General features: G+C 34.3%; 1 protein-coding gene across 2 annotated transcripts in view; it reads left to right on the top strand.

Annotated features, from left to right (window-relative positions):
* The window catches only part of LOC145287797 (dynein axonemal assembly factor 11-like), a 76,533-nt gene extending 59,397 nt beyond the window's left edge, over nt 1-17,136 (top strand). Inside the window, exons 14-17 of one of the 2 annotated variants that reach the window (XM_080135639.1) lie at nt 4,211-4,280; nt 8,805-8,900; nt 12,112-12,182; nt 16,524-17,136. In XM_080135639.1, the coding sequence (XP_079991765.1) occupies nt 4,211-4,280; nt 8,805-8,900; nt 12,112-12,182; nt 16,524-16,713 (427 nt within the window). In that variant the 3' untranslated portion in view covers nt 16,714-17,136. The remainder of the gene's footprint in view (nt 1-4,210; nt 4,281-8,804; nt 8,901-12,111; nt 12,183-16,523) is intronic. The other variant, XM_080135640.1, reaches the window with a different exon arrangement.

Below are 17,136 nucleotides of genomic sequence, written 5' to 3'. Positions count from 1 at the left end.
TTAGGAACAACTAATTCTGACGATAATTACAAAAGTTTGTCTCCCATCCATCAGAAGATCCGATCAATTTCTCTTTGTATTGCTACTGCTACTTCCTCACTACTGGCATTGCCTCAGCAGACTTTCAAAATGACTTTACTCTCAAGAAAATCCTACCAGTAAATTCGTTTAAGCATTCTTTTTTGAAGAAAATACCGTGTCAGTAGGGGTGAATTGTGTGTTCCTATTTAATATGCTTTCCCACGGGACAGAGTTAACAAACACCAAGGTCGTTTTTTAACGCGGAGAAAAGGAACAAAAATAAAAAATTGTCTCAGTCGTGAAGGATTTCTTCTCCACTGAGAGAGAACAAGAAATTGAAGTGCAGCATCTGAAGAACAGATACTACACTTTGAGATATTAAATCTTTTATTCAGGCAAAAATAAACATGAACAAAATACTTAGGGTAATCTCCAAAAATACCGTTAGGGCTTACAACATGGCCGCCAGAAGAGTCACGTGATCCGGTTGATCCAAAACATGAATCGTGCAAATGGAAAACGCAGCCTTGAAGGCAAACTTTGACAAACAATCACAATTTGTTTGCATTTAATTTTTTGTTGATATAATGTTGTTATAAAAATAGGCAAACTTTGAGAAACAATCTTAGGTTGTTTTTAGTTAAAACAGTGTTTATAAAAAGTATTTTATTCAGAACAAACAAGTGGTCGACTGGTCGACGGAACGCAATTGAACCATGACAATTCCTGGAATTGAACCACGACGATTCCTGAAATTGGAACTGCTACCTACCTCAGAGAATTACAAAAATATCAATGGCCCTTAACGTATCACCCTTGTTCCTCGTTCCTCGTGTTCATGACAATAACGCTATACTTGGCGAAACTATGACATTGTCTCGGCTAATGTTAGCAATGCCAGATGACGTGCACATATTGACATGGCTTGCACAGAGACGTCTGATAGCCAATTCATGCAATTGTCAAATTTGTGGGTCACCATACGTGTTGGCTCGATATTCCGAATCCAAGGATGGTTGGAGATGGCGTTGCCGAAACGATGGATATCGTAATACAATTAGAACAAACTCTTTTTTTCAAAGAAGCAACCTCAATCTAAGAACCATTGTAATAATTATGTATATGTGGAGCATGGATTTTCCACAAAAAACTATGGCAACAGAAAGTGAGGTGAGTGCCAACACAGTGAGCGACTGGTGCAACTTTTTGAGGGAAGTGTGCACTCAGTACATTGAACAAAACCCAATTCAATTGGGGGGTGTAGATGAGACCTGGACCCCAAAAGAGGTTGAAATTGATGAAAGCCATTTTTACCCTCGGAAATATCACAGAGGAACTGTCCGACGTAACCATTGGGTGTTCGGCGCCATCGAACGAGGCTCTAAGAATTGCCTTTTGATCGAGGTTCCAGACAGAAAACGTGAAACTCTGGTCCCTATAATTCGCCAATGGATCTTACCCAGGACTCGTATAATAAGCAATGGGTGGAGCGCTTATGCAACCGTAGCAGACATTGACTTTGGTATTTACAGCCACGATGTTGTTGTCCACGAAAGAAATTTTGTGGAGCCTAACAACGCGACTATAAATACTCAACTTATTGAAAATACGTGGATGCGAGCGAAGAAAAAACTTTGTCGTCAATTCGGTACATCAAGGGCTCTCTTCACTTCATATTTAAATGAATTTATGTGGCGTGAAAGAGTCGGCCCAAATAAATTTTGTGAGCTAATTTGTTGCATCGCCTCCATCTATTCTGTCTAAATTTATAAAATGAAAATTAAAAATATAAACTGTTTTTTTTTACATCATATTTTTATAACATTACATCTTAAAAAAAATGAACACCTTGTTTTAAATATCATTTTTATGAAAAACTCTGAATAAAATATTTTTTATAAACACTGTTTTAAAAAACAAACAAACTGTGATTGTTTCTCAACAAAAAATTAAATGACCGTTCTAAATAAATTATTTATTATGATATTGAAAAACTGTTTTTGTACTTAATTATTATGCTTGTTTGTCAAAGTTTGCTTTAAATTTGCATTTTCCGGTTTCGTAATACGGCGATTCATGTTTTGGATCAACCGGATCACGTGACTCTTCTGGCGGCCATGTTGTAAGCCCTAACGGTATTTTTGGAGATTGCCATACTTAGGCACAAGGCCAACTCAAAAGGGGAGAAAATGGGGGTCGTTAGTCATCCTTGTTACTCCAGAACTAAACAAAAGTTTCTCTTAGCTAGTATCTTCTTCCACCATAATACCGCATTCACTCTTTTGTACTGGGGATCGTCTTAGCATCCAATTGTTTAAAACGTTACACTTTGATCTTGGCCAGAAGGCCATGAGTTCTAGTTGTTACTAAGTATTGTTTACAATAATTTACTTGTTGATAACGGATGCTGCATTCTTCTCTGTTTCAAGGATGTACGTCTCTGAAATATGTAACATAGTTTTTAAATGAATAATCTGTAAAAATGACAATATATATTTATTAAACTTAACATGTTTAATTCATATAATTACATCCTGGTTAATTCGGGTTTAACTCCATTCTTCGATTTGTTTTCATTTCGTGAGTGGCTGCTGATTTGACGGATTTTAATAGCATTTTAGATGGTAAAAGGTCAATCCATGTCAGCGACACCATGGCACGTCTCTTAAATATATAACATTAGCAGAGAAACTTGCCGTTGCCCGAAATTTAATGATGATTAACGAATGTTTCGCACTCTCATATTTTTATTGCCATCAAAATCAGTGAAATCGACCATTTTTCAATCAAATCGATTGATTGTCTGCACCAGGATGATGCTTCCCATGTCTCCCTGCAGTGACTAAGTCCACAATTGTAGTCTACATTGCACTGTAGAGAACCTACTGTTGATTTGATAAAATTATTCTTCATGGATAATGACTTGAATTAAAGTTTCAAATGCAAAAGTCAAATACAACGCTTCCATTGTGCTCTAAACAGAAACATTAATTTCCAACGCGCCCCTGTCATATCAAAGAACCTACTGTTGATTTTATATGCTTGGCCTTATTGTTTGTGTGGTGATAATAGCTTGAATTTAATTTTCAAATGAAATGGTCAAGTATCATGGTGCAGTTGTGTTTTAAACAGAAACATTCATTTCGAATGCGTCCCTGTCATACCAAAGAACCTACCGTTGATTTTATATATCGGGCCTTTCGGCTTGTGTGGTAATAAAACTTCTCAAATGCACTTGTGATGTTTGGTTATGTAAGGTGTTAACTTTGGTCAAAATCGCCTGTTCCTTTTTCATCAGATTTTATCGATTATCATCGAAGACATACCGATAACATACCGTAACTGTAAAAAATTAAACATTCAGTGTAGCAGCAAGTCCTGGGAACATCAACCTGAAAGAACAGTTGGGAATGACTTATATACCATACATTACGACTATGTAATCCCTACAGCCACCTACCGTGAAAATGCTGCTGTGAAACCTGACATAGTTATATGGAATAAATCAGAGAGAGTTTGCTACCTTGGTTGAAGTGAATGTTCCTAATGATGGAGGTCTGAACAGAGCTGAAAGGGAGAAGCAGACCAAATATCAAGGTCTCATGTATGATATGAAAAGAAACTGAAGTCTTAGGGAGATATCAATCATACCATTTATTATAGGTGCAACAGGACTTATGAAGAAGAACCTGAAGTCCTAACTAACTAATATTCCTGGTTAACCAAGTGCAAGAGAAATTCAGACAATTGCACTTGAGGGAACAGCAAGGATACTAAAAAGAGCTCTCGGTTGGTTTCAATAAAAAGCAGGGCTATGTTGGTAGCTGGTTTGGCTGCCCCATACCCAGCATTACAATCTTCAAAGAAATAAAATGAAAAAAATAAATAAAACCTATCTTAGAATATTGCCAGTCATATTAAGTACCTTTGTGTGAAATTTCATAAAAATCGGTCCAGCCGTTTTCGAGTCCATAGGAAACGAATTCATATACATGAACACACACACACACACACACACACACACACACACACACACACACACACACACACAGATAACGTTCCTTTTATATATAGTAGAGATAGACACATAGTTTTTTAATGAATACCCTGTATTTAAACTCCATACATTTGCGATGATCACTTTATGCTTAATAAAATATAAAACTTTAAAAAATGCCTCTTTCTGCAGGTATTTAGACACCAACCTATTAGAAGTTGATGTGCAGCCATTGTATGTTCGGGTGGTTATCAAAGGAAAGGTAAGTTTTATGTTGTTCATAGTTGTTAGCATAATGTTTTAAAAATAGTCCACTTCATGATGAAAATCATAACTGAAAATCTATCAAGAAATGTTTTATTTTCAGAGATTTTTGAAAGAAAATTCAGTCAACTACATAAAATAACATTTTGACCATGCCCATCCCTATAACGAAGTCAAGGATGGCTTTGTAACTGGGTTCGAATCCCCCAACCAGCAGTAATTATCACTTGTGACACTGATGGTTGCATAAAAATTAAATACTAGCATTTGTAGGTATAAAAATAATTGTTAATGTTTACTTTTTTTTAAAATATTATATATATATATATATATATACAGGTAAACATTGTAAGGGTCTAGGTGGATTGATAAACATTTCAGCATTTTGATGTTTCTTCAGGACTCCAAGTAAATTTCATAGTCAGAAAATAAAAAAATAAAATAAAATTTTCCCAGAAGGTCACCAACAGAATGACCCTCAACGGAAGGAACGACCCCTCCCATGTTTTCTTATTTTCTGACTATGAAAGTTACTTGGTGTTCTGACAAAACATGAAAATTTATGTAATTTATATAATAGCTCTACATTTGTATTGAGTACATTTGAAGAAATATTGGTTTTAGTTCAAGTGAGACTGCGTGTGCGTGTGTGAGAACACCTCTTAACCTAAATACTCAATGAATTTTTGATTGTTATGTTATAGGGGGATATAAGGTCTATATATATATATATATATATATATATATATATATATATATATATATATATATATATATATATATAAAGACACTTTATATAAAATGTTCTGGGTATATGATGAGTTTTGTATATAGTGAAGTTTCTTCATGTCGTCTAGTTTTCATAAATCCTTGTGGATGTCTGTGTGACATGGGTTACGGGACATTTAGAAACGGATAACGCAAAAGAGACAGAACACAGTGCTGAGTGGTTCTGAATCTTGCCAATAAAGAAACCATACCATTGTTCATCTGGATATTGGTTGATGTATATGCCAAAAGCTGAAATGAACATTTCTTAAAAAAAAAACGACCAGGAGTCTCCGATTATATTTGTAGACAACTTTTATTTCACTGTTTTCTTGTTGGAAGATTGCATGCTTGTCTTAGACTCTGCTCCACCCCCACCCCCCATACAGGGCTATTACAGACCCTGTCTGCAACACTCCAACTCTCTTCATCCGTCTAGCCCTCTCTCTAGCTCTGTCTCTCTTTCCATCTCTCTTTGTATATATGTAACTATTCCTTTTTGCTTATGTCCCTCGACCACACAAAGATCCAGCATGTGACCTTCAGTCACGTTTTCTGGCCAAGTTTATTGTTTTATTCCTTGGTTTGAAAACCCACTCTGCTTATTCCACCACATTCTTTCCTTGTTATAGTTTCTAAGTTAACCAAAATATTTTACTAAACATTCCTTTCTTTCAAAACATTCTCTCAGTAAACCTTTTTCTACATAACAGTTACAAAACAATAATAATGTTCATTATCTAACATTTTACTTTTTCAATAATAATAGTCGATGTTCTAAATTGACTATCAGCAGGGCCACCCGATGTTGCCCCAGCATAATCCAACATGACTTGAAATTTGGTATATAAGGTATGCAAACATGTGGAAAAATTTTTAATCGGTTTTCACCCGGAAAAAAGGGCTGCTAAGGGGTCAACATTGAAAAATTGGTACATCGGTGGGGCCATGGGAATTTTTTATCTGTTTATCAACTGTTTCATGAATGTGGATTCATGAATCGTTCACATGACTGATTACTTATGTTAAGAATAAGTAGGTTTGAAAACCTTTTAAAGCTGGCCTAATGGTTATCGTACTTGACTCACTGACTTTAGGTTTTAGTTTCGATCTCAACTCAAATACTTTTTTTTTACTTATGAGATGTAAACTGTTTAGAAAAAAAATATAATACTTGCATGCATGTGTCTCAGTTTCTTTCCATTTTTTTTAAATTCATTTTTTGTTAAAGAAATTTAGCATTACGTTTATAATCTACGGTATTTCTGTTTATAATAAATAAGAAATCTGCATTAATTAAAATACAGTATAAATCCTATAATTTGAACATCCGCTTCATTCCAATTAAAATTAGAGGATGCTGTTCAAGTTTCGTGATAAAAAAATGTGCTGCAGTTAACTTTAATTTTCTAAGAATTAAGAAATAGTAAATGAAATTCATTGCTATATGATACTTCAAGTATATATTAAGTTGAGTTTACGATATATTGCAAGTAAGAATTGTTAAATATTATTACCAGGAACAAAAACATTGAGAATAAATTAAATCTACTCTTACTTGTTAGGTATTTATTACCTAAGTTATCATCTACAGAAATCATACATTTATGTAAAATACAGTTTTTTTTATTTATTCATTGAATGAGTCTCATTGCAGTTTCTATTTTTATATATTGAGCTCTCGGGCGCTGCCATTGTATTCCATAAGCGATCACGAAAATCTATAATTTCTTGGTTCTGTAGCTTCTTTTTGATTATATCTCTTCGGAGTGACATTGCTTGCAAAATATAGTTGTCACTAAAGTAAGGACTTTTTTCTAGAAATTTTATAACCGTCTCCATAGACTTTTCTGCATCATCCCATGATATTGCTTCATCAGAGTGTTCTTGGTTATCTACATTAGGGTCAAGAGAATGGGAACTGTTGCTATTTTCATCACCATTACTGCCTTCAGGATATTGATCAGTCGTTTCCTCATCTTGTTGCACCCATATTTCAACATCATTTGCATTAAGTGATTTAAGAACAGCATGGTTGGTCAGTAATCGTTTGGTTTCAAGAATTTTTTCTAGACCAGATGTATTCTCTGATTTTAGAGTTGCAAGCCATTGTGATGGGTTGTTTTACTATTTACACTATTTTAAATATAGCAATCTGAAAAAAAAATTTACAGTTAGTGTAAATTAATTATCAATAGCTAATCTACATTAATTACATAGTACCAATATTAACATTTCTGCACAATATCTGACTAAACCATGTAAACAGTTTTACTGCAACTCTGTATCAAATATTCTAATACAATCTCAATGATGAGACAGTTCAAGTTTAGAGAAAGTCCAGATTTAGAAGAAGTCCAAATGAGAGGAAGTCCAACTTTAGAGGAAGTTCAAATTAAAGGAGTTTTACTGTATAATATTTATGGCACTCATTCTACCAAGGTTGAATGGCAAACTTACAGAAAGGAAAAAAATCTCTTCATCCTTGCCTAGTTCTGGCCCTTTGTTAGTGATCACTATTTGTTTACTCCATCTAAGACATCTGGTGGTGGTTGGGAGGGGGGGGGCTGTCCCTTACCGCCTCTCCTATTTTCTTTGGATCTCTTCATCTTTGGCTAGTTCTAGTCCTTTTGTTAGTGGTCATTATTCGCTTGCCCCGAAGGGTTAGTTCTTCCAGACATCTACTGAAGATAACATCTAAAATTGTCTCCATTCCTAACCCTAACCCTAACCCTAACCCTAACCTGCAAATAAACTTGGATATTGATTTCCTCAGAAAGGTTATTCCAATAGAGCTTTTCCCATTTACTGACATACTTATTTTCCAAATAAAGAGAATATCTTTTGTATGGTCTTGCTGGTCAGAGATATTTTCAGCTCTTTGCAACCCCCCACCCTTCTTCTGGCCAAGTATATATCATTACAGCAGCACATGTTTACACACACACACACACACACACACACACACACACACACACACACACACACACACACACTATGCAAATATATATATATATATATATATATATATATATATATATATATATATATATATATATAAGAGAAAGAAAATTAAAACTGTAAGTTGAACTTTACAATCAAAATTTATTATTCGACTGAATACTCCAAAAAACAATTTACAAAGTCCTTATTCCGCGGAGTTTCAAAGAATGCTATTCTTGCTATTCTTCTCATCAGAGGACACAAAGAAATCAGCAAATTATATTTGTAGCAATGCTAGAATTTGTTGGTTATGGCATTAAGTGAAACCGCAATTTATTGTAGTCATAAATTGCCTAGAAAAACAAGTGAAAAATGTTGGATATGTAAAAAAATATAAAATATATTATGCGCGGTTTGTTTTTATATATTTTTTTTTACATTCTTTCCAGTCTTATTCGTTTTTCAATCCGTACTATGTCCTTATTCATATAAAAGCTTTAAAAATAACGTTGTAAAAGACATAAATGTATATTTGTGCATGTGTAGAAGAGCACTTTAAGTCGATTTACCGCTGCCAAGTTCCATTGTTTTTCAATTTTGATCCCTTAGCAGCTAGTTTTACCGGCTAACAACCAAATTGAATGTGTTCCAGAGGTCCAAATCAAGTCTGTAGATCAAAAATTGACAGAGTAGTTTGGTAGAAACCATTCCTTACACACACAGAGAGAGAGAGAGAGAGAGAGAGAGAGTGGATACTTGATTATGTAAATTTGTATATTTTTACCAAAAGAAGATGTCTTATCTTGCACAGATATTCCAGCTTTGCTTAAGTGAGGAGATCAACACAGACACCAGCCATGCCAAGAGATCACAAGTGACGGGCAATCTTCTCATCACGATGCCAAAGGTAAGTGTTCATTTTTTTTCATACTATTATCAAAGCAAAAAATAGGCGCTATAATTGGCCCAACCCGAATATATTTTTTGCGATTTGTTTTGATTTTTAATTTATTTATTGCGAACTATTATTCTCATTTTTATTAGTTGTTGTTTCACAACGTTTCGGCCAACTATTCCTCGAGCCTTTGTCAGGTGGTAACCATGACGGATAGGAACTTCAAATCTCCTAACTGCATTCTCAGCAATCACTGCCATCCGTAGTTGTTGTCGTCTCACCACGTTTTTGGCCAAGTAAGCCCCTGGCCGACTTTGGGTAGGATTAAAACCGATATCTTCAGACAATGCTCATCTGGAACTGTAGAGATTCAACGTCTCTATCAACTGGCCAAAAATGTGGTGAGACGACAACAACTACGGATGGCAGTGATTGCTGAGAATGCAGTTAGGAGATTTGAAGTTCCTATCCGTCGTGGTTACCACCTGACGAAGGCCCGAGGAATAGTTGGCCGAAACGTTGTGAAACAACTAATAAAGATGAGAATAATAGTCCGCAATAAATAAATTAATATAAACAATACTCATCTTTTTTTTTTTTTTTTTTTTTTACATAGGCATCACCACATTATCAAGGCCAAGAGGCCACTCAAGGATAAGGGTTGTTTTGATTTGTGTTTTTCTTTTAACTCTGCCGTTTTTTTTAAAAATTTTATTTTTATACTAGCATTTCAGCCCGGCGTTGCCCGGGTGTTTGGAGGTGTATGTGGAGCAAAAAAAAAAAAAAGCAGTAGTAGGAAGACAGGCTCGAACCCGTACCGCAAAGGAGGAAAAGAGTGAGAAAAAACCTGACGTCTTTGCTGTTACGACCCCCGCCAAATCTTAAGTGACATAAGTTTAAATTAAGGCTAGACAATCGAAAGTAGAGGATGACTTTCGAAAATATTGGCGAAAAAAGAAACTCCTCTCTGTAGAAAAGTGCCCAGTTGAGGGTGAAGAAATTCATGTTTTTAGCCAATTTTTCGGTATTTGTTGTCTAAAGGGTCGAGCTTCAAAACGATACTAATCTTGTGAAAATCTGTCGCCTCTATCGAAAGTTTTAACATACATACATGCATTTATATATTGGTAGTTCAAATTTATTACCCAAACCGATTAAAAAGCTTGCCCTATCTCTGAATACCCTTTATGTAAAATTTCAAATGTTTAGACCAGAAATTGTCTGAGTAATTTGGTAGAGACCGTGGAGGTCAAATTTTTTTAACTTTGACCCCTATTATGACACCTTAACATCTATTGTTTTGGGCTCAAATCAAATTATTAAGTTAGATCCATGTCCAAGGAACCTATATCTAAATTTTCAATTGTTTGTATCCAAAATTGACGGAGGGGTTTGGTAGAGTTCTCAAAGGTCAAATTGTTGAACTTTGACTCCTTAACAGCCAAATTTCTGGCCGAAAACGGATTACAAAGATTTTCCCAAATCTCAGTACCCTGTATATCAAATTTCGAGTTTGTAGAATAAAAATTGACAGAGTTATTGCGTAGTGAAATGTACACAGACACACACATAGACAGACAGACACGTTCACTTTTATAGATATATAGATTTTTCTTCTAAACAAAGGGAAGTAAGTCTGTAATGTACGAATATAGAGTTGCATTTTTTTTTTTCTTAAATATTATTTTTCTAAAGACTAATCTCTTTGAGTTTCCCGCCTTTTCTTAAAAAATAATACAGACTAATCTCTTTGAATTTTTTTAGATGAGGATTGATTATTCATATTATTTGAATTCTTCTGACTACTGTTCTCATCTTGAGTGTTATTTTCACAACGTTCATCTCTGCTTCTGATGTACGTCCATGATAGGAGTTGCTTTCTGAGAGTCACACGTCAATATGTTTTGTTTTTTTAACAAAGGAGTCACCACTTATAAAGGCACGGAGGCCACTCGAAGATAAAGGTTAATGAGTGGGAAAATATCATAGTAATCGTTAGTAGTGGAATTACTTAAGTCAATGGCTCATCAAAAACTTGCTCACATTGAACTTGAAGACGATCATATTGTAGTCAGCTAGAAAGCAGGTAAAGAGAAGAGAGTTCCACAGGCGTGCAGTTCTAAGAAAAAAGCTTTGTTCATGGAATCTTCATTTAGGTTTAGGTACAGATAAAGAGTAGGGGAAATTATTGATAGTATTTTCAGCTAGATGAGTGTTTTTCATGAAAATTTAGCAAGGGGTGACCATTGATTGGAACTCAGACGAGACTTTGAAAATAACGATAAAGCAGAGACAGGCTCACAACGTCTCTTCTGTGGGAAAGAAGTTGCAAGGAAGAGAAAAGGGCATCTGCTACTAGACTACAAAGTCTATTTTGAACCCTGTCAAGGATAAGCCTCTTCTAGCAGCTCCTTCTCAGATGTGGCAACAGTACTCCATTCTTGGATATACTTGACTCTTATACAGGTAGAGAATTGCATTAGCAGCGAGGTATCTATTGGAGCGGTAGAATGATCCCACCATTTTTCCAGCAGCCTTGGCAATGGATTTGATGTATTTGTTACATTTCAGAACAGGAGTAATGGTCAGACCAGAAGCTTGTCAAAACATGGAGCCTTCTCAAGAGGAGAGCCATTCATTTCAATTGATGCCAGATGGGGATCAGAGCGTTGATGATGTAAAGATAAAAGCTTGGTTTTAGATGCATTAAAAGTAACCAGCCACCTCTTTCCCCATTGCACTATGTGCTCAGATTTCAGTTCATCTAAACTCCAACCTCCTTCAAGTGCATCTTGCTAAACTTGGAGATCTTCTGTCAAACTCCACAAACACTCATAGCACAACCGATAAAAGTTTTAAGCAATAATCATTCTAAGAAAAAAATTCTGAACGTTCAATCCTCACAAGATACTAAGAATACAATTACGAATTACTTAAGACTTCTGCTCAGTCATGTATGACAGGACAAGAGTAAACTACCCCCGTGTATTAAATACAGGGTATCAATTTTAAATTTTGAGCAGATTCCCCGAGTTCAACATAAAGATTACTGAATTCAACAAGACACACTTGAAGAAGGACGGAGGTTACATCGGCTAAAACGTTGTGAGAATAACATCTAAGATGAAAATAGTCTGAATAATCCAAATAATCCACGTAATAATAATATTATAGATTTTTATTTCAATTCTCCGCAATAATAAGTGCCTCTTATATATTCCAGATGAAGCCAATTTTGTATAAGAAAAAGAAACCTTTGAAAACGAATGAAAAAGAAAACCAACTAACTCAAGGGTAAGAAACCTTGTTCTTTTTAAAATGTTGTTATTTTCATTTAGATAATTTATTTTATTTACAACATGTAGCATAATACGCAAATGCGATATTTATATAGATAGAGCAAACCTCGGGCATTATAATCATGAGATTTGATACGCGATTAACACCGCACAACAATGGCGTCGCCGATAGGATGTATACACTGGATAATCCAGACGATGTATAAACGTGGATAATATGATTTGAGATACTGCCCAGAGTAAAGAAACTTAAAGGTAAACGTATTAAAGGGGAACAAAATGAAATTATTGACCTGTTCCTCACAACAGCTAGGTGTGAAGTAATCCAGAAAGTTCCAATGACTGGAAAAAAAATGTATACTTATTTTCTATTTAAAAATTGATTTACACTGGTATGAATAAACAATAACTTTGAATTGTTGTTCTATTGGGATTAAAGAATATTTTAAAAAAATATGTCTCAGTAAAATTAAAAAAAGAAAAATCATCATTTTTATATTTAAAACATACAATTTGAATAAAATAAGATATGCATCAAGTGCGCTTGAAAGTCAAACCACAACGTAATATTAGGAAAATAAACAAATATTCTACTTGTTTGAAATTTATAACATAAATGTATTTCGGAGCTATACTCCATCCTCAGTATGTCGTTTTCTTTCTTTTTTTTCTTATGTTTTAAATTTCAAACAAGTAAAATATTTTTTATTTTCCTAATATTACGTTGTGATTTGTCTTTCAAGTGCACTTGATACGTATTTTATTTTATTCAAATTAAATCAACGTTTCTATATGGAACTCAAACCCTTCATGTTATTCTCGTGTTGCCTACGCACAGTTCAAACATTTCAAAATACAACTGCTGAAATACAACACACGGCTCTTTACAAACAGACCTTTCTTTCTCCAACTTGGCAAGGCAGTAGAAAAGAAAAAAAGCGCACTTGAGGCATATTTTAATTTATTCAAATTAAATCAACGTTTCTATACTCACACCCTTGACGATACAATTTGTGTATTTTAAATTAGCAAATTTTATATTTTAAATTTACAAATATTATTGTTATATTTGTTTTACATCTTAAATTTTCAAGTTTTATATTTTAAAAAGAAATATGTCTAAAATAAATCCATAAAAAGAAAAATAAATTCAATCCAAATAACTAAAAATGACATTGTCGTGCTGATTTACCTTCTTGTGTCACTACATGGACTCTTCTCGATACTATTAATAGACATAGTTGTGATTAACCAATCCAGAAGCAATCTCTGACAACCCATTACTTCTGTATTTTCTGCAAACACATACTCTTGTAAACTACCTCCTTGTTGTCTTATTTCTTCTCAGCTCTCTAAGGCTACAGCAAATATTTATATGCATGAGAACTATATAAAATTTTTCCAAAATAGAAAACGGTCAAAATGACACACATTTTGAAATTGACACTTTAGTATAATCAGTTAATTTTTATAGAGACAAATAATACAATAGAGACAGACAGACAGTGAGTTTTATAAATTAGATAATAAAACATTCTCATTATAATTAGGTATATAAAAAAGCAATATGTTGTAAATAAAGTAATATGGTTCTTCTAAGCTTAAGTTGTTGAGTTTATTTACAACAAATTAGTATTTAAAGTTCTGAATTCTTGAGATGAAGGTTGGTTGCAGAAAAAAAACAAACATTGTACACCCTTAAAATTTCGGCGATGAAAGGGAGATAATCTTTTGTCGATCTTTATCAGAGTTGTCTCCCCTTTGTCAACCAACTTTTTTCCAAATACGAAACAATAACCATAAAATAGAAACTAACTCAAAGAATACGAAAATATCTACAGAGCCAGTAATTTTTCTCTTTTCTTTTCTAAACACCAACCAACATGCCTGATGACGGTCAAAGGCTTAACAACCGAAATATTTCAATTAAAAGTTAAATATGAACAAGTAAAATTATAGAGAAATAAAAGGCGAATTAAATGAGGTATAGGTTGTTTAAACAGTTACATAAAATTTAGCTTAAATTTGCAGTTTTTGAAAAAATTACAAGTGCGGACTTTCTTTTTCCCGGCACTATATATATATATATATATATATATATATATATATATATATATATATGGTTTGGGTCCTTGCTAATGAAGCCAGACATGACTTCTGTTGTCAGGGTTCGAATCTCTCGACTGGCGTTAACTGTGACACCCTGCACTGATGATTCCCGAAAAGATGAAACACTAGTGTCTGTAGGTATTTAATTATTATAGTAAATGATTATATATATATATATATATATATATATATAATTACTTTTATTTGCCCCCCCCTCCCCAAAGAAGACATATTGCCAATTAGACAAGGGATTACTATTTGGAATCATATCTACAGAGACACTAAGTAGGGAGTTGAGTTGTGAGATTTCTGTTCACATTACATTTAAATATCTCCATATCAGTACAGTGAGGGAAACAGAAGACCGGGAGGGAATTCAAAAGTGTAGCAGTTTGAGGGAAAGGAGCTATTAAAATAGCAGGCCACCCTCTTTGCAACAGCCTTGGCAATGCATTCAATATATTTGTTCCAAGTCATGTTGTATGTGAATGTTAAGGCAAGGTAGCATATCTCAGGTAGCATATCATAGCGTAGTCATGGCAATCGGTGGTGGTTGAGAAGGTTTATGATAATTGTTAAGGGAAAGGAGTTTATTCTTAGCAGCATTAAATGTTACCATCTATTTACATCCCCATTTCACTACAGACTGGAGGTCATTCTCTAAGATTTCAACCATTGCCTTAGATATGTGTAGATTTGCTTTCCCTTGTGTCTGTTAGAGAGTGTGATGTCTTCAGCAAATATATACATCTCAGATATAATTTTATCAGAGAGGTCATTTATGAATATCAGAAATAATACAAGTATCGATCCCTTAGCCACACCTGCATTTATATCATGTGGCTATTGAGAACAACCTGAATATATTTCTTTTTAAGAAGGATTTGATTATACCGGGTGGAACGATAAAAGTGTTGCCCTTAAGAAAACAACACTACAGCTTTATTTTAAAACATTTATTGAAAAAATCAAATCAATTTAATTGATTTTATAGTAGAGCTGACATCTATTTAATGTAGCCGCCTTCTGCTTTAATCACTGTCTCGATAGGTCATGTTGGTGATGTTTTTGATGTATGACCAAACGAAGTAGTCCAGTGGATTCCGGTGGAGGGAGGAAAGGGGGCCAGTGAGAGAAGAGTACAAAGTCATGGCACTCCTTTTGAAGCCAAGCCTGGGTCTCTTTAGACTTGTGGGCTGGCGCCGATTAATGCTGTCAGACCCATAGTCTGCCAACGGCCATTTGATTTCACCAGCAGATCACCAAACTCTTCAGCACATTCAGGTACACTTTGGTGTTGACTTTCAAGCTGACTTCAAAGACCTGTGCTGGCATGATGTGACCCTCACTTGACACCAGACCAAAGACTGTAACCATGGCGGGAAACTTTGTTTCCATCACCTTGGGCACGTCCCTGTTATTCGTGGCAATCCAGCGTTGCATTTTGAGGGTGCTAGCAATGCTCCTGTTGTCATAATTAGGATTGGTAGAGAGCATGAGTTGTACAGCGGCGCATCTCCAATCATTGCTTGTTGAACATTGTGCCACTTTCAGACATGATAGAACGCTCCTATTGTTCTTAGGATTTGTACACAACTGGTCAGCTAGTAGATGGTCTGCAACAAAAAAAGAAAACCGGTTTTCATCAAACGGAAATGGAATCATATCATTTTTTCTATGGCGATAATTTTATCGTTCCACCCTGTATTAAAGAACAAACTGTGGATTTTATGAAATTATTTTTTCATAATCACTTGAATTAAAGTGAAACATACAAAAGTCAAGTATTATGGTTCAATGTGATTTAAAAAGAAACATTCATTTTGACCGTGTTTCTGTCTTATAAAATAATCTACTGTTGATTTTATAAACCGGAACTTTTCTGCTTGTGCGGTGATAAAACCTTTCAAATGCACTTGTGATGTTAGGTTGTACAGAAGTGTTAACTTTGGTCAAAATCGAACTTCCTTCTTTAATCGGATTCTTTTTGATTATCGACTTTTGATGCTTATCGGACACATTCTGATCCAAAACTTACGTAAGAACACTCCCAGACACATCAAGTACCTTCGTGTGAAATTTCCAAAAAGTTTGTCAAGTAATACTTAATACAGTTGATAATCATTCTGGAATTAAGTTCGGCTTAATCAACATGTGGGGGACGATGTGAATGTATATGCTGCACGTCGATATTTTCTGATCTTTAATTTTTTGTGATATTTTCTAGGACTGGCAATCAGAAACTGGAAGTCGGAGATGGTATAAAATCAGTTGATTATCACAATATTGTCAATGAAGAAAGTGAAAAGCAACAGAAAAAGAAATTTGTCTGCCAGGGAAAGAATATGCGATTTTCCGAAGAAATAAAGAATGATGAAAATTTCATAGATGATCCCAACGTGCCGCCATTGATGTGATGAAAATTCAAAGAAATCCTGTTCTGAAGAATATATTTGCTACGTCTTTATTGAAAAAAAAAAAAAATGTCTATCGCTATCGGCTAAAACAAAACATCACCATTAAAATAATGAAAAGGGAGATAATTATGTCTCCTGTATTTGCAATCTTCATCTAGGGAAAATGCCATTTCCCTCCAATTTTCCGTAAAAATTATTTTGAACTATAAACAATTTTCTACTCGATGGATTTTCGTAATTTTTTAAATATATTACTATTTTCGACATGACAAGTAAGTACTGTTGTTTTTGCTTAAAACAGCATATTTTTTTTTTTTAAATCAATCTGTCAATTCTATCTTAACGAGCACCAAGGAAAATAGTATTTTTTTATACATTTTTGTTTTTAATGATAAATATATTGGAGTCTCTTCTCCAACATGA

The sequence above is a fragment of the Euprymna scolopes genome, chromosome 11, assembly GCF_053919585.1.
Source record: "Euprymna scolopes isolate OS-2025 chromosome 11, ASM5391958v1, whole genome shotgun sequence".
Taxonomy (NCBI): Eukaryota; Metazoa; Mollusca; class Cephalopoda; order Sepiida; family Sepiolidae; genus Euprymna; species Euprymna scolopes.
The sequence above is the reverse complement of the archived record's forward strand: the minus strand, read 5'-3'. Positions and strand labels throughout refer to the sequence as shown.